The 23,531-nt window shown below is 36.6% G+C and overlaps 1 protein-coding gene across 2 annotated transcripts in view; it reads right to left on the bottom strand.

Annotated features, from left to right (window-relative positions):
* LOC131036391 (uncharacterized) overlaps positions 1-23,531 on the bottom strand; it is a 122,449-nt gene that overhangs the window by 58,170 nt on the left and 40,748 nt on the right. The window contains exons 4-6 of one of the 2 annotated variants that reach the window (XM_057968274.1): positions 16,134-16,273; positions 15,935-15,972; positions 15,719-15,767 (exon numbers count right to left, since the gene is read on the bottom strand). In XM_057968274.1, coding sequence (XP_057824257.1) covers positions 15,719-15,767; positions 15,935-15,972; positions 16,134-16,273 — 227 coding nt within the window. Of the gene's footprint in view, positions 1-15,718; positions 15,771-15,934; positions 15,973-16,133; positions 16,274-23,531 lie in introns of both variants that reach the window. The other variant, XM_057968273.2, reaches the window with a different exon arrangement.

Here is a 23,531-nt window from a genome sequence, read left to right as displayed (position 1 = left end):
TCGGGATTGGCATCATTTTAATTGGATTTGAGTAGGGGAAAACAAGTTTCCATCGGAACTTTGTGCATTTATGACTTAATTCACCTCCTAGGAGCAGGAAAATCTCACCAATTTGAAATATTTTTATCATTTTCATTCACACTTCGAGGCAAAATTGAAACTCAACACTTGGCAATAATAAATCAAAACTCTTAGGAAGCCTCACGCTTAGGACCATTTTAACAATTTTAACATCCTTTCAACATTCTGACTGACATCCTCTCATAAGCAAAGGCTAAAACTAAAAAACTACGCAAAACATCTACCCTAAAAATTGAAAAGTGGGGGTCCCCATTTGTAATGGGGCAATGTGTGAAAACGTCACAACAGGACCCTACACAATAGACTAGTCAGCATTTCCATTATGCCTTGATAGACTATATATTTAGCATTCTAATATATTGCATAGTTATATGAAGGATTCAACAACCCTTTCTCTCCCTACACTAGTTCCCATTATGGAGCTCAAGGAGAATTACCCAAGGCACCTCGAGTCTATCCCTCTCCAACAAGTCCAAGAGCACCAAGGACCTCATCAACTTGGCCTCTTGGCCCACACTCAGGGTTGGCATACCTGCTGAAGCCTAGTGCTCTTGCTTCCTTGTATTCTCCCTCCATAATTGGATGGTGAGATTGAAAGGTATTACAGACTCCATCATATAATTTACTTAATCATCATATGAACAGTTAGTGATAGAAAGGCATTATTAAACTGTCATACATATTGCAGTCTACATTAATATAACTATTAAATTCTACATAAGAACATTATCAGGCTTCATAAATTAAGCATACATATTCAGCTCATCCCCGTGCATACCACCAAGAACAAAGATGTTATTGCATGTAACTTAATAACAGTTCTAATCTGATCTGATCCATGGTGATGTCCCTAGATGCTTTGATAATTTTCCTTTATATCTCTCAATGTGAAGGAGAGGTCACACATCTTCACTTTGGCAAGAGACACACCCATTCACCATTAGCACCCTTTGAAAGAATGCAGCTCTTCGTTATTTCTGCCCTTTGAAAGGGACACAACCTTGCACAATCAGATCTGCACTTTTGATTCCCAAATTACCCCCCCTCAAATGAGGTTATCTTCTCTTTTTTTTTATCTCATGTTTGAGGGACTCGTGAAATATCCCTCTAGGAATATTTATTCTAGAAATTTGAACAGACAAACCACAGAAATTCAACATACAATTTTGTATGTAATTGATTTCAATTTATTCACCAAATTACACTGAAAATCATTAAATTTCAGATTTAAACAGAACTTCTGAAATTTAGATATGAATATAGCCTCAAATCCTTAACAAAGCAACAACAGAAAAAAATCCCATTGTAGCCACAAAACTTACAGTCCGATTGGATAACCAATAAATAAAACCTGAGCACAAAGTGTGCCACCTGAATGATAACTCCAACTGACAATGGGTTTCCGTCCACTGCCTCCAAGCTCGAGGGTTTGCATCCTCAAGCCTGCTGAAAACTAGAGCTTCCCAGAAACTCTCCAAGAGAAACAATTTCCAAACATAAACCAAGCATCCGAAAAATGAGCCTCTCCAAGTTATTAAATAGCTCAACCCTGTGACTTTTCGTTTGCCCACTCCCTGTCTCTTGGAAAGCCCTTCTATTTATTAAGTGACTTTACTTTATGATTTGATGTTGACATAAAAAGTCACTTTAATCTGCATTAATAAATAATTAAATTAAGTTGTCTTTTAAATTATTATGTTTTGACAGCTTAAACTTAATTAGTTAAATGGATTTCTCCTAATGTCCCAAAAAGGGTCATTACAAGTCGCAACTTTTCATTTAATGTCCTTTGACCATTCATTAACTTAATTAAATTCTAATTATATTTAATTATATTCTCTTATATTTTAATTTAATTTTTAATATTTTAATTTTATTATTATTTATTATTAAATTCTATTTCAAAGTGGGGACATTAGAGTGTGTGCGTGCATGTGTGTGTGTGTGCGTGTGTGAGTGATGTTATATGATAATTAGCACACATATACATATCTACATATATATACTTATGTATAAAAATATAGGGTTCCAACTCTATTCACACATAGTCATGTATGTATAATAAAATGAACACGTCGACGACATGAGTGGACCTTGCTTTACGTTAGTGAGTTCGGATTATATCAACATCACAACTTTGTACTAAATTTTATGTGCAAGCAAAACAAAGAACCATCACCTTTTAGTCAATGTGAATGGATTTAAAAATTGCTTCTCTTAATTGTATTTGATTTCACCGCCCTTCACATGATAAGGGAACGGATTTACCACATGATGGAATGAGGATCCGGGGTAATGAAGTGATTCAATGTTAATGAAATGAAAATGGTCTTGAAGCAAAACGAAATGTTGATAACTGCCGATATTAATAAACAAAGAGTAATTTTGAGTCCATGACATATATACGGAAGAAGATAGCCTTGGTTAGACACGGATTTGTTGCATTTTATGAAATTGTCAACACGGAAAAACATCTGGGATAGTAAGAATTAGAACTTAGGAGGAAAAATGTAGCTGACAGAAGAAGAGAAAGCAGTTAGCTTCCACCACGGACTGAGAATTCCTCACATTGTGCTACCAACATACTCTGCCAGGTTATGCAATTTGCACAGTACTTATTTATTTTCTTTTGAAAACGATAAAAGCTTTACTAAGTTATTTGTAAGAAAAGCTTCAATTATTAGCCAATAATAATATTTGTATACTCTTTCACAATAAGCGTTGCTTATTGCATAAAGAATAGTTAGTTACATATGTAGCTAAGAAGTATCATGACTGTGAAACATAAGAAATGTACAGGGATACAATTTTGAGAGTTACCTGAGTATTAATTAATTGAAATTACACAATGAGTATTGTCTTTATCATTAGCTGGTATTAAATACAAGTAAAACCTGGAAATTCTTGAGGAAGGAAATTATGTGATGCCAACACAAATTCTGAATTGGGAAGCTACGGCTCATTTAAGAGCCAGAGTAGACATGAAAAGTAAACCTGATTAACTCAGCCATGATTAGAATTTACACGGTTAAATTTGAAACAAAATTGAATCATTAAACTAAAAGATAGAAAACAGAATTCAGAAATCACGAATGAATGTACATGGTAATTCTGTAAATTCTGCAAATAGCAATTTCCAGACATGATGAGATTCTTGGAAAGATTTACAATTAAAAGATAAATACAGCATGATGGTCAACTGAGTTCCAATACTTGTCAACACAAGAAAGCAGGTTAGCTAGCTCATGAGCACAGTATGGAACCAATAGGTATCATCAACAAGAAAACAAACACATATGAAAAGTGTTTCATAATGAGTAAATATTAGCAAGTGGTGCACAGTAAAATAAGTTTGTTTTCTTCTAAGTCAAAACACATTGAAAGCCTCAAATGGAGTCAGTATGCAGTTAGCATAAGAGATAGTCTTGATGGCTTAGAAATCTATACTTGTTTGGGTCTAGCTGAGTAGGGTGATGAACAGTGACTACATGCATTAACGTGTTGCAAACTTATAAAAACCTTTGGCCAAGGTGACACCATAATGAGTATGCGTCAGTCATTCATTTGGTCCAGATATACAACCCAGTCAGAGGTCATACTAGTTAGGAGCTGCCTATGGTGTGTGATCGACAAGAGTTGTATAGGGTCAAACACCGGTCTCAGATGGCATTAGATCCAACATCTATGTCTGCCCTGCAAAGGGTCGGGCCTTTCCAATTGGAAGTGGTACGGGGGACTATTTAGTCTGTGGTTGGGCAAAAAATCACCCTAATGATACTTTCCCTCTCATCAATATTGCAATGTTTACTTAAAGGTTTAGAATGGAATCCAAGAAGCTGTAAACCCTAAACTTCTCTTGAATTGTTTGTTTAGTAGATGTTATCAATTAGTTTCTTATTTTGTTTATGCTTATGCTTTCATTCATGAATAGATGTTGATTATACTTCTAGATAGAATCATTTCCTTCTCTTTCAAAAAAAAGCTTAAGCTAAATTCTCAAAGTTTATATTTAAAGTTAATTTGTTTAAATTTTCAGTATTTTTTGTTGCTTAGATTTAGCATGTTACAGTATGTCCCTTTGTGAGAACAACACTGAGTCTTTCTCTTGACCTTGTCATAACACACCTAGGGCTTTTCTCCTTTTGCTTTGCCCAGTCTTTTCGTACCCAATCTACAACACACATAAGGCTTCAAGATTACATGAACACCATTCGCACACTTCTCCAAAGTTCAATAAATCATTCCCCCTTTCCTTGCCCAAATCTTTTGGGCTATGATACCAATCGATGAGGCATCCCAAGCTAATTCTCCAATACACATACCAATGATGGGGATACCCAGGCTAAACCCCAAACACACATTCAACAATCAAGCAACAATCAAAATAAATTCAGGAAAACAACCAATATCTACAAGCTTCTTCTCAGAACTCTGACAGGAACAAAATAGAGAATAACAAACTTTGACAACAAAAATGTATTAAACTAATCACTTAGCACCAGGTTACATAAAGACCAGGAGACAACATTACCATTAAACAAGATAGATATGAACACCAAAACCTGATCTTTATTATCTCTCAACATACGATGAAGATTACATACAATAATAGATGTCTACATTCAACTATTTGGCCATGCACTTGTTCGGCTGACTTCCTCTCTGCATTCGAACAAACCTCTGCAATTCATCACAATCTACATTTCTTTCCTGTCTCTACACGCCTCCTCATCTACTCATCACTCTTCGGCTCTGATCTTTTATGAGCACGAGTATCCTCCTTTATTCTCCTCAATTCTTTCTTTGCATTTTATACTTCCTCCAACTTACCATTGGGTTATGGGTGGCCTGTATTCGACCATCAACTCCCTCTTTTCTTACGGCCTCTTGCCTTCTATCAGGGCCTTCAAACTCGGCTTACTCCACTGCTATTCATTATCCTCTCATTCGACCAATTTGGGACTCTTTGTTCTGCACCAATTATCAACACACCTCGTCAACCACGATTCTCCTCTTCTTGTACTGCCAATTCTGGCCTCTTCTCATTCCATTCGAATCGCCTTCTTTTCGATTGGCCTATCAGCTTCTTTCCTTTCAGCGCCCACACTAATCTGTTGAATCCCTTCTTCTGCCTCTGTTTGCCCAATTTAACTTTCGGTTCAGTTTCTCCCAAACCGCTCGACTTCTCCTAACCATTTCATTACCCTTCGTAACTAATTCTTTTCATCGCTCATTAATCGAACAACTCCATTTTGCCAAAGGTAACTATTTATTCTATTCAACTTCCTGTTGATGTGGCAACAAGATTTGTGTCTACAAAACTAAAGCTAACAATAAGACTAAACAACTCAATGCCCCTGCATCATAAACATATACATAGATTACATTTTCTTGCCATAAAACATAAATACTATAGGATTTGTATGGAAATGAGCCATAGAATGCTTAAAGATGTGCAGTATAGAAAGCATATGAAATAAGCTACAAAAATATATTGAAATATTTATAAAAAATATATGAAAAGAGCTATAGAAAGCCTATGAAATGGGCTCTAGCAACAGAGTAATAATCTACATTATTTATGAAGAGATTTACATTCTTGAAAGAAACTTTTCTCTTCTCCCTATGATACTTTTATCCTTTTCAAAAGAAAATAATTCTTTCATAGCAATCTAAAATTGTAAAACTAATGAATACATTTGCACACACTTGAGTAATCAAAAGACAAAGTACCTTGATCCAATTTGTGGTTTTTCTTCCCTTTTGAGTATATTTCCTAATTGGTGGATAGGTTGGAAGGAATTATCCAAAGGTTCTAAGTGCTAATGGATCTTTATCTTTAAAATGTTCAAGAACACTTTTTTTGAATTGGCGCTAGTGTTAAGTTGTAAACACACACGCCCCATTGCAAAAGGGGACCCCTTGTTTTTTCACTTGTTTTTTTGCTTAGTTGTTTTGCTAGCTTAGTTTTGCTTAGCTTGGTAACAATTTTAGCCTTTGGCCTTAGAATGAGGGGTTTGATTTTGGGGTTGATTAAGGAACAAAATTAGGAAAGAAAGACTTGTGTAAAGTTCTCACTAGGAGAAGAACAATGTGAATTTGAATTCCTCGCAAGAATGTAGTGCATATAGAAAGCTTGGCCCATACATTGAAGAGGAAATCCTCCGTTCACAAATGCAACAAAATGAAAGACAATACAATAGAAAGTGAGAGAACTTGAGTGATTTAGTTCTGGTCAAGTTTTCAATGTTGGAAAATTAGTCTTTCACAAATGGAAGAATGCAAATTGAAAATGAAAGAATAAGATGAAATGAAGAACAAGAGGGTTGAGGAAAGTTGTTTGAAATTTGCATTGAATTTCAAAATGCATTTGACATGAAAAACTTCGCACAAGTGAAGTAGCATTTTGTGCAAGGCTACCTTCGATTTCCCCTTGAAATTGCAAAGGAATCTTTAAACCCGCTCAAAATTACAAACAATGCATGCATTTCCGACCAACATTGCAAGATGACCTTCTAATCCCACTCAAGGTAAGTAAGAGAAAGGAAAGTCAATGAAAATCAATGCAAAGTTTGAAGTTTGAAATTGAAAATTGAAAGAACAAAATTGTGAAAGTGAAGAAATGTGGGAGTGAATGGATGAAGTTTGAAAGAGATGGGTGAATCTTTACTCAAAATTGCGCAAAGAAGGTTAAGTGTCGATTGAAATTGTAAGATTGCCTTGCAATTCCGCTTAGACTTGCAAGCATCATGTGTTTCCGCCTCAAAATGCAAAACCACCTCGCAATCTTGCCACAAATTGCAAGCCTACCTTGCATTTCCACTCAACAATGCAAGCAACACTAAGATCCCCACCAAGGAATGCAAGTGAGGTGAAACTCCACTAAGACTGTTGAACCAAGGGGCAATTCCGCCACAAATAGTTAGATGACCTTGAAGTTCTGCCTAAAGTTGTAAAAATTAAGTATAATTTCACTCATGAGTGCATGAACACATGAAAAGTCCACCCAGCATTATGACAATGTGAGCACTCCACCTTGCATAAATAGTCATTCGAGTCAAATGTGAAATCTAGATGGATGGGCGACCTAGAAAGTGTGAAGTGGATTGAAACAAGGTGCAAAATGAAAGGGCCAACTTGGGTATAAGAAATAATAGGTCTCTTCAAAATGCAAACGCAAAAACACAAGAAGAAAGTCGACTTGAGATGAATAGAAGCAATTTGCAAATAGTCTTAATGCTCTTAGTGCTGACCTAGATGGCCTCCCTCACCAAGGATGAAATTGCAACATGGAGCCTTTATGAATGCAAAACTAGACGAGTCATTTCACATCAATCAAAAGCAATTCCAAGTGAATTTAAAGGGCAGACAAGAAGTGAATTCAGAAGCAGATAGAAACGAATTCAATGCAAAGAAAGCAGATTCCAAGCAAGTGTTGAGGGAGAAAGATAGAGAAGTGCTTGATGTTTTAAAGAACCAAGATAAGGAGCAAATTCAACAGCTGCGAGGAGATGATTTGTTAAGGAAAAAAACACTAATTTAAATGCAGACCTGAGCAAACTTCTTCACCAATTCCAGCATTTCCAGATTTGAAACATCATTACCAAGAAAATTCCAAGTTTGAAAGGGTTATTTCCAGATTATTGGAAGGGTTTGTGAAGCATTTTTTGTGAATTACTGACATTATTTTAAGATAAAATGTGTTTCGTAATCTCTCTTTGAAGAATGATTTTCATGAAATTTCTTTTTCTTCAAGATGAGTTAGGAATGCAAGATGTTGAATTTTCATTTCCTTGTCACAATCTTCTTGCATTTCACTTTAAAAAATTCGGATTTGACTTGGGATCCATTCAAAATTGTAATCCAAGGTATTTTCTCTTTTCAGAAATGATTGCATGGAATGATGACCAATGAAGGATGAAGAGACAAGATCAAGATATTCAAAAAGGTGACAAAGAAGGGCATCACAACATGAAAGACATCACGGAGGATTCTGAATATGAAGATGGAAGTGCATAATGAAGCCTAAAGAAAGCAGTTTTCACTCTTGAATAGATAGTTTCAGAAGAGTTAATCAAACTTACAATGTTGAGTATCAAGAGATATTGCTGGAAATATAGAGACTTCTTTATGATGATATAGAAGTGGAGTTGAAACATGCATGTTGAGGTGGCACTTACTCACCTCCACCGATCAAATAATCCAAGGTCAACATGTCCAGATTCATTGAACCTGACTCATCCAAACAAGAGGAGATGACGTGTAGATGGATGTGTAGGAGGCATTAAAATAAATATTAACCATTTTTCTTATCGGTCCTTTATCTAAAAGGATATATATTCAAAGACTTCCAATTTTCTCATTGGTTGGCATTACATGTATGAGGTGTTAGTTATAAGTAACCCCACCTTAGGGTTTTATTGTTTAATCTTGGCCATTGATTTAGGATCAATCTAGGCCCTTGATTTGTAATTGAAGGTCTATAAAAGGCTTGGCCTTTTCATTTGTAGAAGGTTAGAAGTTAATAATAGTAGCATAAATAGTAGTAGTAGTGAGGGAAGATTTGTAGAAGGTTAGAAGTTAATAATAGTAGCATAAATAGTAGTAGTAGTGAGGGAAGATTACAAATTGTTGCCAGGACTATGTCAAAATAAATACATAATTTTCATTGAAGATATGGTGAACATTTGTATGAAGTTTCAACAATTTTCATGGTTTCTACTTCTCAAGTTTTAGTTAAAGTTACATTGATTTTAATGGAGAAATGTGAAGATATTTGATGAATTCCTTGGTTCATACCATTTGTAGTTTGTCGATTGCAAATTGCAATGTATGGTTAATCTAAACCTCATTGTGGCAATAGTTCGATTGTGGGTGTTCATTTGGATTGCACCAACATTGCGTATTTGGATGGATGTTTACAATACGAAAATCTTTCATTTTCCTTTGGAAATCACATCAATTTTGTGTAGTTGTTATCATGGCAAAGCAAAACTTGATTTAAGGAATTTGTCTATCTAAAGCACTATCCACCATCATCATTGTCCTTAGGGTCTTAGCTTAGTTTCTCTAACCCCTTTTGTTTGGTAGAAGTTTAAGTTAGTTTAGGAACGAAGCATCACTTAAATTGCTATATCGGATGTTCATGTTCCAATTGCTTTGTAGAAATATAAAGTGTAAGTCTCTTTGTGAGAACAGAAAATCACATCATTTCGCTGAGTCTATCCATTGCACGTCAAGACTCGACAATAGGACCATGGGGTTACCTTAATTGATCACATTGTTTAGCATTTGAGGTTTCCTTGTTCAAGAAAGGATAAAATACAGTATTTTATTCTATATTGGAGTGTGTCACAAAACACCATCATCATAACGCTTTAAATGCTACAATGTACAAGCAGCTCCACAAGTTCTCCAGCTAAGTTTCTAAGATGATGCGCATTTAGATCATAACTCTTAGCAACCTGATATGGCCCAAGCCATAAAGGTTCAAACTTCCCATGCTTTCTTTTGTCCAGCTAAGTTTCTTTCGTCCTCTTAGCAACTTTATTCCACAAGAAGACCATATCACCAACCTAGAAATTTCTTTGCAAGGTCTTCTTATCAAACAGATGTTTCATTGTTTGTTTCCATAGCAAAAGCTTTTCATGTGTAGCAATATTGTACTCTTTTTGTCTTCAAAGATAATAGGAAACAGTTCACCAACATTTGACAAACCCATTTGATACATTGCATAATTGTATTTTTGCATAAAATTTATGCTTTTAAGGGAATTTAGGAATTATTTTAGGAATTTAGGTATTATTTTTTTGCTAAGTTGTTGACTCCTCAAATTTGGCCCCATCGAGTTCTGGCAAGTAATGAGTTTTTGAACTATGGCTGTTAGAGTTGATAAAAGAGTGCAATCTTAATATGGATGTTGAGTTTGGCACAAGATGCGTGAGGGTCAATTATGCACAAGGGTATATAGAAATTGTCAACACAAATTAACAAATACATTGATGCCAACATTGGGATTGACTTGAGTGTCACTGGAAAAGTTGAAACTAGAGCAGATTTCATCACCAAGTAACATGGGTTTGAGACAACCCAAGATGTCAAAATCAGTTCCACCTTGAACATCATCAATTTTGACTTGTTCCCTAAAAAAGAGAATCCAAAAACAAGCAACCCCTTTTGTAAAATCATCTACTGGAATATTTCTAAATTTTTGCAAATGTCATAACTTCACATACATGCTCTGATACCACTATGATAACCCCTACCAAGATATTTTTACCAAACTTGGAATTTTCACAATTTATGATGCACATGCATTTCATCAAACAATTTGCATTCAATGTATTATGAGTTTTGTTTCAACTTGTTTTTTAGAGGTATTACAAATTAATATCAACATATAGTTTAAAACTACATACATACAAAATTAATGCATAATGTGATCACTAAGAAATTTTATATATTCCTTCATATTGCTGTTACAAAAAAGTTATTCACAGAAATTCCATACAACAAAAATATCATCAACAGAAATTTAATATTAATATGTGAGCGCATACCTAGACTTTCGAATAGTCCACACACCAATCAGCGACCTCCTTAAAATCTCCCTTTGTGCTTAGTGGCCTCCTTTACACTAGTATCTGCATGGCACCTCCCATGCATTGTACCGGCAGCTTTTATATATAAATATATATATATATATAAAACAAGACTGCAATTTTATATATATATATATATATATATAATTAACAAGGCTGCGATTCTTCCCTAAGATGTTGCGCCAGCTTTGATAAAGCCTATAAAAGGCAACAAGAAGGTTTGGGAAATCTTAAAGGCTTCAAAATACATGCATGGCCCCTTTTTGAAATATGTCCACACAAAATATACCGCCCAATAAAGTCTTCAAAAATAGTACAGCAATCTTACTGAAGGCTGTGGTATAGTTGGGTAGAAATACTCGGCTTCAAATAAATGTACTATTTAAAATTTATCTCTCCACATCACACAACGCAAAATATATGTCCTTTCTCCTCTTGCACACACAACATTAATTCTCAAATTTATTATTTGTTCACAAATCTTCAATAAATTTGTACCTGAAAACCTGGCAAACCTATGAATCTGAAAGATAAACCGATTTGCTCCGAATCTTACAAAACCTAAATCAATTTGCACACTTGTGAACTCTGGATGAATTCACTAATAGAAATATGGTTAGAGTGCAAATGAACAAATAGGAGATAATGTTGTGCTTCTCCCTTATTTTTCCTTCAAATACACTACATATATATAGGAGTTTAATCTCCTAAATAATAGGAAACTCCCAAGATCAACTCTCCTAATTATATTGAGTTGTTTGAACAACTCAATGTGTACCACTAATAAAATATCTTATTGAACAAACCTTGTGACAATTAATAATATTAAGTTGTTTATTAACAACTTAATAGTATGACACCAAATTATTTTATGCCTTCTAATATTCGTAATACCTAGAAGTGAACACTAATTCCCAACATTCACCAAGGATTGCCTAGGTAGATTTTCATCCACAAAACCAATATTCACCTCAGAGTTTTCGTACTAGATTGAATAGCTAAACAATAGCTAAGAACCGCCAAAGAGGGTTTCACCAAAATGAATAACCAAAAATGAATCAAATGAATTTTCACAACTTCCATTTAAAACCCCCTCTGGAATGTTTTGGAATTTAAATTATAAAATCACTTTTTAGATATTAATTCTTTTAACTCCTTATAAGTCACTTTATAATATTTTACTTCCTAGCTACAAGTAAAGTCACTTTTTAAAAAAATCAGCTTAAAAACACAATTAGTTAAATACAAGTTGCTGAAAACATTAATTTAGACAACTTAAATTAATTAATTAATTAATTTCCTCTCAGAAAACCTAGGCCAAAATGGAGACATTATAGTCCTCCCTTCTCAGAGATTGCTTGTCCTCGAGCAATTTAAACATGTATGCCAATACCGGGATCCCAAATGAACTCTAAGAACACACCACCATGTTTACATTGTGCCATCTCTCTGCTTTCATTTCCTATAGCCTAGCATAATAGCCAACCCAATGAACCAAGTTGAGAAACATGCAAGACTTGGATTCTTCTTTTGTAGAAGAAAGTACCTCATACCAAAGTGTTCTATAAAATCTTTTATCTGTCCCACTCTTACGTGTCATCAACAACATGACCAAATCATTTGCAAGTAGGCTGAAAGTAAAAGGATGAGCATACCTCACAATGCCACCAATGTGAAATTCACCTACTTGCTCCATTTTGACTTTTAGCACTAGGTATCCCAAACAATCATCTAGATCCCATATCCTACTATTCTCACCATATGTGTTTCTTGAAATAGGTTGTCTCAAAAATTATATTATCAAAAGACAATTTTGCATCAAAAATAGAAGGTGTATCATCATGCAAAATTTGTTTATCAAGCCCAATGAAATTGCACTCTTGATGTTTTTCCCAAGTGCTATCATCACGTTGAATCTCCATGATATTAGGGCTGCTGAAATCACTGAGCAATCTTTCATCACTCCCAAATCCTTCTTCATGTCTTCAAAGGTAGCTTGGCTCCAAATCACAGTCTTGTTGGAGCTCATTAATTCCTTCAAATATTTGTTTGACCTTCATAGTCCTTGTATCACAATCTTGTTCTTCAATGTGACTGCAACAAGTGACTAATTTTCTGCTATGTAGAGTGAATGATGAGCTAAACTTATCTCAAGGTTAAGCTTGTCAACTTCTTTCTCCTTTTTTGTGAACACGCTGAAAGTCTCTTCTATAAACTTGATGGCATGATCTTTGTCTGAGAGCAAATGCAAGTAATCTAATTTCATATTTCTAAATCACCTTTGATAGTTTGCAAATTTGATAAAGTGGATTCAACCATCAAACCCTTTATGTCTCTCTTCAACTTAAGCCTTCCAAAGGAAATATTCAATGAATTGGTGTGTGCTATTAAAACATGTTAATGTTTGCACAACCTTTTCTTCGGTGACCAACAATTGGCTCTTCAAAACTTGTAATTCTTGAGGCCTTTCATCAAAATCAGGTTCCTACAACAAATGTTTTTATCTGTCTTCATTTGTACTTCCAAAATCAGCTACCTCTCTAAATGTTGCATTGCAAATGCCTTGAATAGATATTAAGACAGCATTATACTCAAAGAATCATCAAAAATTCCATACCTTCAATTTTAAAGCTATCATCTGCTCCAAACTCAACACTTTGAAGAAGACTTGTGTAATCCTCTTCACTTGCAAGTGCACCTAAACAATTAGCTTCACCATCATTTTCAATTAAGAGACATTATCCTATTGTGCATCATGAAAATTCCCCTATCTTTCCAACTAATAAGTGAAGTTTCAACATCTCTAGATTCTCAAACAATCTTATTAGAGCCTTCTAATATTTTTGAGACTCTTGCAAAAATTCTATCATGAGTTCTAGATTTATCTTCATCTTCCTTTAGCCACGGAAAATTAACCAACAATTTGCTACAGCTGTTATGGAGCCACAGAAGTTTGATAAACAACTACTGAAACTAACCTCTAACACGTGCAAACAGCTGATCATTGACTCACAACTGCTGAAACTAAACATAAATAAGCGCCGGTCACTTACTGGAAGCAATCTGAAAATGATCTTGTAGTAGAAAATTTCTAAATTTTTGCAAATGTCATAACTCCTCCCCTACATCAAGATATTTTTACCAAACTTGAAATTTTCACGAAATATGATGCACGTGCATTTCTTCAAACAAATTGCATTCAATGTGTTACAGTTTTGTTTCAACTTATTTTTGAGAGTTATTACAAATAAATGTCATAACATATAGCTAACAACTTCATTCCTACAAAATTATTGCATTATGTGATTACAAAGAAATTTTATATATTGCTTTGTATTGATATTACAAAAAGATATTCACAGAAATTTCTAATAGCAGACATATCATCAACAAAAGTTTAATACTAATATGTCAAAAGCTGACCTAGACCTTGGAATAGTCAACACCCCAATCAGCAAACTCCTTGAAATCTCTCTTTGTGCTTAATGGGCTCCTCTACATTACTATGACACCTTATATATATTAAAACAACAATTAGCAAGGCTGTGATACTTCCTTAAGATGTCACACCAGCTTTGGTAAAGCCTATAAATGGCTATAGCAAGATTTGGGAAGTCTTTAAAGGCTTCAAATTCAATGCATGCATCACCTCTTTTGGTGAAATTTCCACACCAAATGTACGGCCCAATTAAGTCTTAAAAAATAGTACGGCAAGCTTATTGAACGATACGGTACAGCTGGGTAGAAATACTCAAAATAAATAGAATATTAAAAATTCATCTCTCCATAGCACACACAGCACAGTAAATTTGTTCCAAATCCACCCGGACACATTGTACAAAATGTTCTTCCTTTCTCCTCTTGCACACACAACACTAATTCACAAATTTATTATTTGCTTACAAATCTTCAATAAATTTGCACCTGGCAAACCTGTGAATCTGAAACATAAATCAATTTGCTCCAAACCCTGCAAAACCTAAATCAATTTGCACACTTGTGAAATTTAGATGAATTGACCAAGGATTGGCTGGGTGGGTTTTCATCCACGAAACCAATATTCGTCTTAGATTTTCGTTCTATGTTGAATAGTTGAATGATAGCTCAAACTCCCAAAGAGGGTTTCACCAAAATGAATAATCAAGAATGAATCAAATGAGTTTCCACAACCTCCTTTTAAAAGCCCCTGTGGAACTTTCTGAAATTTAATTATAAAAAACCACTTTTTAAATATTAATCATTTTAACTCCTTATACTTTATAATATTTTACTTTTTGGCTCAAGAAAGAGTCACTCTGAAAATATATATTTAACTTATAAACACAATTAATTAAATATAAGTTGTCTGAAAAAATTAATTTAGACAACTTAATTTAATTAATTGAATTATTTCCTCTGCAAAAATGCTGGTAAAAAATGGGGACATTACACCTTTAGTAAAATGAAAGAAGTGCATCAAATACCAACAAGAACCAATGTATGGAAAATACATTTTTGGAAAGCAAAAGCCCTGACAAATATGGCAAACTATAAACATTTCATGATGTGCACATAAAACACCATATAATGTAAATTCTTGGAGTAAAACACAAATAATCGATAGCAAGTAAAGACAACACAGGTATATGATAGATTATGTAGGAGTAAAAGTCAGAGAAAGGGAGAAGAGTAAAACACAAATAATTGGTAGCAAGTAAAGACAACTCAGGTATATAATAGATCATGTAGGAGTTATTGTCAGAAAAAGGGAAAAGAAAATGAATAGAATACATTGCAAAGTACTATCCATCAGTGTTAAAGGAAATAACTAATAAGACACAAGTAGCAATGAAGGGATCCATTTTTTTTCTTTAACAATAGGAAGAGGAATATATTGGCAGTCAATAAAGGTAAGAGATCTAAAGATTAAAGGTTCCATGACAAGAAAAAAATGTACCAGCCGAGTGCTTATATAACTGTTTCTTGAGCTTTAGCGAAATGGTGGGAATGGGAATGCATTGGATTGGAAAACATATAACAGATAAAACTTATCGTACCTGGAATAACTCGCCCATAGATTGAACCTTCCTTGCCAAGAAAAAGTGCCTGCTGCAATTAAATGTGTGAGTTCCTTTCATGAATAAAAGAATGCAATCTTCAAAGCCAATGATCATTATCCTAAACAATGGTACACATTATATTTGATCATTAGAGTTTGTCACAAACCAACAAACATCAAATTATGTTCAAAATAGAATTTATACTGAAATTACCTTTCTAAACCTTCTCATCCAACTAATTTGCCAGGGCACTTTCATAACAAGCATAAATTAGTCCATGCATATCAGAAAATGTTAGAATGAGACCTCAGGAAGTGTCTGCTCAAAGATTTAAGAAAGACTGTATCAAGGTAACAGCATTTGCCAGGAGATGATTTCTCAAAGAAATAAATACATTCTACAGAGACACTACCTCCATTTATTCTACCACTCCAATATTCAGGCAAAAGAGGCTTGTTTTCCATGGAAAATAACATAGCAGAAGCATCCTTTGTAATTCCACTCACATCGTTGTAACGCATTCCAGCTATATCCCAAAGTCTTGTTACATCTCTGCATTATGATTTCCAAAAAATTAAATGACAGATTTTTCTAATTAAGACATTCAACATATATCTAGAATTTAACACAAAAACAAGTTACCAGTTCTGCAGATTTTGACCCTAGATATGGGTCCAATTTGTACCAGATCAGGAATCTAAATATTTGACTATGGGTTCATGCTGGACGAACCCGGACCGAACTTTGGCAGATCCAGCAGTGCCAACATGGAACCCACACATTTTTAATGGAAATTTGATTTTTTTATTTTTTATTTTGTTTTCTTAAAAAATTTCAGTGTTTGACTTTGACCAAACTAGACTAAAATGAATCTTTTACCCTATCAGTTCCATCTAAACCATTTCAAACACTAAAACAAACTCATTTTACCTCATTTTGATTGATGAAGACAAAAATTAGTCCTTGTTGCTGAAGTTTCATTCTTGATTGTCATTACTCAAATAGAGCTGAAGATTAATTGTTGAAGGTTTCAAAGCAGTTGCACTGCTATTGCTACATGTGTGCAAGAGGCCATTTATTGCCAAGAAGATTATAGAGTAAAACTTTTGTAAAAGAGGTAAGTTATTTTGGTTTTTTTTTTGGTAGTTTTGTTTTCATCTCTCTTGCTTTGTTTTCATTCTACTACGAATGTATCAATATGCTTAAAATATTAAATTATTAACTTCTATATTTTTCTTCATTTTGAATTTACTGTTTATCAAACTTGTTGTCATAGGAATTACAATGGCAGCTAGTTCAAGCTCCATGGGTTGACCTAGCTTCAAAACAAACCCAAATTATCCTCCTTGAAAGTACGTTGACATGCTATAGCATGTTTCAGGTGGTGGGTTATATATTTAAATTTGCGATGGAGTTAATGTTACATATTCAATCTCATACATTCAGATGAAAGCCCATTTGTGTGGCATTCCTAGACAAGGCATCAAAGTTTGCCATGGAAAGAATGATGCACCCATGCAATCAGAGCAAGTGATAAAATATATTATGAGCAAAAGAAGGAGCAAGTAGATAAAGTATCAAGTCATAGAGAAAACCATTCTTTGTTGCCAAAGAAATGATCTCAAGGAGCGAACCCACTTCTACCCCCATCTAGTCCTTACATTGTAGAGAACCACTCAAGAAAAACCTGTTACAAGTAAAGAGACAAAGGGGATTATTGGAAATGGCATTTCAAAATGACTCCCAAGATCAACACACTACAAGATGCATTTATGCAAATGGATTGGCTTTAATGTTGTTTGCTCATATTAGCAAGAAAGAGTGAGAAAAATTAATGAGGCTCCAAAAGGGTACAAGAGCCTAAGCTATGAGAAGGTGTGTGGCACGTTTTTGAAAAAAGAAGGTCAAGCTTGTAAAAGATTCATTGCAGATCATTAAAGAATCATAGGCCAGGCTGTCCATTCTTTTTTATAAAAGGAAAGATGTTAAAATCAGCCCTTGATTAATGTGATTGCAGTGTCCCCTATATTGGCAATGTTTTCCATAGGCCATTGAGGAAGTGTGTTGTGTTGTAACCACACATGCCCCATTGCAAATGGGGACCCCTTTTATTTGCCGCTTGCTGGATTAGTTTTGCTTAGTTTGGCAATAATTTTGGTCTCTTAGCTTCCTAGCCGTTGGAAAAGTAGTAAACCCTTGACAGTTCAGAAATGCAATGATCTTGTACAAGTAGGAGTGCAAGGTTTATCTTAGGAAAGTGTTCCAATGCAAAACAAAGTTGAAGTCTCGGAATAGAATGAGTGAATAATCCTCAAGCAAATCTGGAAAATTTAAGATAAGGACAAGGAGCACTCAACCAATTCTAGGATGAAAGTCAAATAGTTCCAAGGAAAACATTGATCAGTCCATGAAATAAGTAAGAGTGCAAAGGTTCGTCCTTGGAAAAGGTACGATCAAGTCAAGAATGGGTAGGTCGAGTTAGGAAGATTCCTTGCTTAGGATAAGGAATGTGTAATTTATTCTAAATCAAGACAAGGATAAAAGTTCCAAGCAAGAAATGAGATGCTTGCAATGAGGTTATCGAAATAAGGATTCCAAGTGCATGAATAAAACTTGAAAAGTGTTGGAAATGAAGGAATTATGAGCGCATGAACAAGACAATCCAAGTATTAAAGTTTCAAGGACCCAAAAATCCAAGGAGAGGTCAGATGTCTGACCTTCTCTTGGATAAAATCATGAATTCAAACATGAATAAAGGAAAATTCCAAGATCAAGACAAGGAAAATTCCATGATTCCAATACCAAGAAAAGGAAAAATCCAAGACCAAGGAGGATTTTCGCCCACACTTGCGAGGATGTCCTTTGATTTATTGAACTCTCTACGACTACAAATGCAACAAAAGAAATGAAATTTCAAGGGCAAGTGAGAAAATTTGAAAGATTTTACTCTTATCAACCCTTCACAAATTAGGAATTTTTCTCCTTCACAAATCCAAGGAATTTAAAATGAAAAGTGGGATAAAATAATGTGGAGTGAAAAGAGGAAATAAGAAATACATACATCACTTGGAATTCAGCCCAAGAATCCATGTCCACCTTCAAATTCCACTAGGAAATCCAAGCAACGCATGGATTTCTGCTCAAGAATCCACACCCACCTTGGAATTCCGCTCAACAATCCAGGCACACCTTTAATCTCTGCCCAGGAATGCATGCAATACATAAATCTCCGCCTGGCCTTTTGACAAGTTTGTGCAAGCACAAGTGGAATTTCCGTCAGGGATAAAGAGGTGAGTTGCTCGTGACAAAGGATGAAATAAGATAAAAGACAATGCAAAGAAGGCCGACTTGAAATGAAGTGAAGAAATTTGGAGTTTGAAAAACAATATAAGATCATAACATGGCCGACCCTTTGCAAGAAGATTATGTAAACACCTATTTAGGCAAGGTAAAATTGTTCATTTGTCCATTCATCCAAAAAGCAAACATGAGCGAATTCCAGCAGAGAAGTTAGTGAACTAAGAGCAAAAGCAAGGTGAATCAGGTAGTCAAGACTGTAATCAGCAAGTTAGGAGTAAAATATTAGGACCCAAAAGGAGGCAAATTGGAACAAAACAAAAGCAGAAGTCAGCAATTAACAGCAGATAGGAGCAAACTATAGCAGATCTTGAGAGAAATTTCAAGAGTGTCATGTCCCCTCCCTGATCATTATACATATATATAACCTAAATGAAATAATTATTATTGATTAATATAATATTTCTTAATTGAAATTATTAAATGTTTATTTATTTATTAAATATTATTATTTAATTAATATTCATTAATAATAATATTCTGAAAATATACAAATAAGAGTAATTACTTATTATATAACAATCATGGATGAAGACACACAACTGGCCAACTTACCAAATCAATCCTTTATAAGAATCACATATGAAACAACTGATGTTTCCAAATATGATAGAGTATGGAGATCATTCAGGATTACCGTGGATAATAACACATAGAATAGTCGTGGGAAAGACTTAATTAAAACCAAAACAGATTGGAAGAATATTAATCGCTGGGGAAATAGAAATAGTATGGAGCGATTGTAAACAGGAATCGATGGATGAATAAGCGGTGATGATTACAAACTATATGTTCATCGACTGATTAGTCATGTTCACCGACCATAACAGAATAAAGAAATCATTTATAGACAACATCTCTTAACTATACCATAAACAATAAACAAAAATACCGATTGGATAAAGATGAATCTAAACTACAAAAATATAATCGACATTAAGAGTTAATTGGGCAGCGATCATGTACAAGTCCGATTTGATTATGATCATAACTAATAGATACATATTAGAAGGTTAATGACAACGATCAGTCTTAAAACAGAATTACTAAGAGAAGACCCTTTAAAGAAGATTAATTATCAACTAAAGTTGCCAGCGATCACTAAGAGTGTTATTGGTATAATGAACTGATGCGAATGAGAACGATGTGACTTATCAAAGAGGTGTGACCTTTAAGAGATAGAACAATAAATGAAGACTAAAATGCATTCAATAAAAAAAAAGGAGGATATATACATTCAAGAGACGGTATTTATTGGCTAAGAGATCTATGTAATATCCCCGTTAATGTTTTCCAATTTTTTTCACAAAGTTACATTCAACACAACACTTGTTAATGTTAGGAAATGAAAACCAAATGCTGCTGAAAGTAACCCTCCACTTTCTGATCACCGAGAGCCCAATCTGGGAGGGTGAGAGCATACAGTGTCAAGGAGATCATTAGATGCCAATATCTGAAAATGATTACAATCTTTGTTTACCTCACTGGGTAAACAGGAAAAATACAGAAATCGAACAGCAATGTACAATGCAAATATAAAAGAAGTACCAGAATAAGCTTTCCATTAATGTCAAAGGATGTTCATATTATATCTGTCGTCAACATTACATCTGACACGACTAACATTACACACCACAACACCCGGAGGTGATACAATATATGATTGCCGAAGGGGTGCGACCCAACCGTCGCGACTCCAACTACCTACCCGTCGGCTAACTAACTATTGATAATTAACATTACTAACTATACACTTTTTCCCGATAACATCATCCCCCCCAAGAAAAGAAGTCGACTCCGACGACTTAATACAAAATAGAGATGAATGGCAGGAACTACTGACGCTAGTCGGGCCCAGATCTTATACACTTGCTGCGTCCTCGCCTGAAAACCTTTTCTACTACCAGCCAATGCTCAAGTGCGGATTTCACCAATATGGCTTCCTTGGCCATCACAATCCTCCTGTGCCTAACCCAAACTTGTCTGCAAAACACGTTTTTCAGTCTCAGCTTCCACCCACTGCTACTCAATTGATATGGTCTCCCTAGCCAATTTGTCCTCGATAGCCACCCGTGTTGCTCTCCCGGCATCCAACTCCTGGGTACGCTGAACTAAGTCTCACGCGACTATTGCCTCCAACCTGGTGGTCAGCTCCTCCCGAGCCCTCTATGCATCCACCACGGCAACCTCACGTCCCGCCGAGACATCCTCCGAGTTCCTCAAAGCGTACCAGTCATGCCTGGAGGTGACCACAATCCGCTGGCACAAATGCTAGGAGACACCTCAAATCCTCCATCACACTCCCCAAAGGCTAAAAACTGAACTGAATAACTCCCTGGTGTCATACAACTGTGCGGACCTGCAATGCCTTCCCTCAAACTCTGTTTGTTCCCAACCTCCAAATCCGTCTCCCTCTACGGCTTATGGCATTCCCGCCAATGCTTAGCTGCAGGCTTCCTTCTCACAGTACGGACAAGCACAACACTTCCCGTGGTATTCTGTAGCTCCAAAATAAACTGGGGGTCTGGGGGCAACGCCCCCAGTGGGGTCGAGGGGCAGCGCCCCCGCGGGGTCTGGGGCAGCGCCCCAGCGGGGTGGAGGGGCAGCGCCCCTCGCGGGGTCCTGGGGCAGCGCCCCAGGTGCGCTCCCTGTCGCAGTACAGGGCGGGGTCGAGGGGCAGCGCCCCCGCCGCCAACACCAATTTACAACCTTCAGAACCCCATGAAAGTCCATGGCGCACTGCATTTCTGTGATATTTTATGATGTCAAAAACCCTTCTTCTACACTCCAATATTTTCAGTGTCCAGGCTCCAGATGTCATCGAATCATTTTTCAATCCGTCGTCGTTTTTTTCTTCTTTTTTTTTTTAGGCACTGTAATGTCCCGCCATACCACCTCCAATCGTGCGGTGACTTCCCTACTTCGTGCGGTGTAATTGGTTCTTTCTGCATTTGTGCGGTGATTGTCTTCCCTTCGGCTGCTTTTCTTCCTTCGGCATGTGCGGCTTTCCCTTCGGTAGCTTTTTATCTCCTTCGGCATGTGCGGCTTTCCCTTCGGTAGCTTTTTATCTCCTTCGGCGGTTTTCCCTTCGGTAGGCGGCTTTATGCCCACGCGGCCCTTCGCGGCTTCCACCGCACGATGGGCTCCACCTTCGGTGGTGCCACCGCACGGTGGGTTCCACCGCACGGTGGGTTCCACCTTCAGTGGTGCCACCGCACGGTGGTGTCCATCGTTGGTGTTGCCACCGTACGGTGGTCTCTTTTCCTTCGTTTTTCTTTCTTTCTTCTTTTTTTTTTTTTTTTTTTGTAAATTATTTTTTTGACCGTACGGTCGCCTGTCATACGACCGTACGGTTTTTTTTGTTTTTTTTTTCCCTCCTCTCCTAATTTAGATGTCTTAGAAAGTCGTCTGTTCGGGTCCCGTGTCTCTGGGATTGCCCTTCATCCTTCTCGGTTTTCCTCGCTCGACAGTCTCCTGTTTTGGTCCTATACCTGGCGAGTCGCCTGCCCGGCCTCTCGAGTCTCCTTCCATCCTCTCGGGTCCCCCTCCGGACTCTCGAGTGTCTGTCTGGCCTCTCGGGTCCCCTGCGCGCTTCGCGTGGTAAGGTTTCAATTTGTACCCGTTGGTGGCCAATCTATTTTCACTGGTCATTGAAAGACCTGGAACCACAAATTCTACAGGGACCACGACCTCCTTCCCGTACATAAGAAGAAGAAGGATAATAAAGATTTCGAAGGCTGCGGCCTTCCACACAAGGTTCCAATCGGTGCCGACACTCTTCGGATTATTTACGTCGCCAGGGTTTGGGGCGTCTCCCTTCCAATATTCTTTGTATTCCGGCAGGTACACCTCTGTTGGTTGCTCTGGTTCCTCTACTTCGAGCCTGTAGCTTTGGAACATTTCGTAATCTTCCATCTGCCAATGGAAGAGCCCGTTAAGTGAGCATCTCTCATCTTCAGAACATCCCTCCAATTCTAGCACCCCTTCACTGTTCGGCTCCATCGCGTTCTTGCCCTTACTTTCATCGGGACCCCCTTCCCCTTTATTAGAGTCCTCCGAGTCGGAAGAGGCGAGCTCTTCGCCGACATTTTGGGTGTGTAGGTCAATGGTATATTTTCGCCCTCCCTTCTCCATGGAAAGTGTATTTTTCTTCCAGTTGTAGTTTACCCTTGCGTTGATCAACCACACTCTCCCCAGGATGGCGTCATAGCCTTTCTTCTTCGAGGGAATGACCACGAAATCTAACAAGAATGGTTGCGTACCAATTGTCACTTGCTGGGCCATCAACAGGCCGAGTGGCTTAATGCCGTGTTGGTCCGCTCCCACCAGGTTGAATGTGGGTGGCCACAGGGTGGGCTTCCCCAGCCGCTTCCATGTTTCTTCTGGTAGTACATTCACCCCAGATCCACCGTCCACAATGGTGTCCTTCAGAATGGTCCCACAGATACCCATT

This window comes from Cryptomeria japonica, chromosome 5, assembly GCF_030272615.1.
Source record: "Cryptomeria japonica chromosome 5, Sugi_1.0, whole genome shotgun sequence".
Taxonomy (NCBI): domain Eukaryota; kingdom Viridiplantae; phylum Streptophyta; class Pinopsida; order Cupressales; family Cupressaceae; genus Cryptomeria; species Cryptomeria japonica.
Note: the sequence above shows the minus strand (reverse complement) of the source record. Positions and strands in the feature narration are given on the sequence as shown.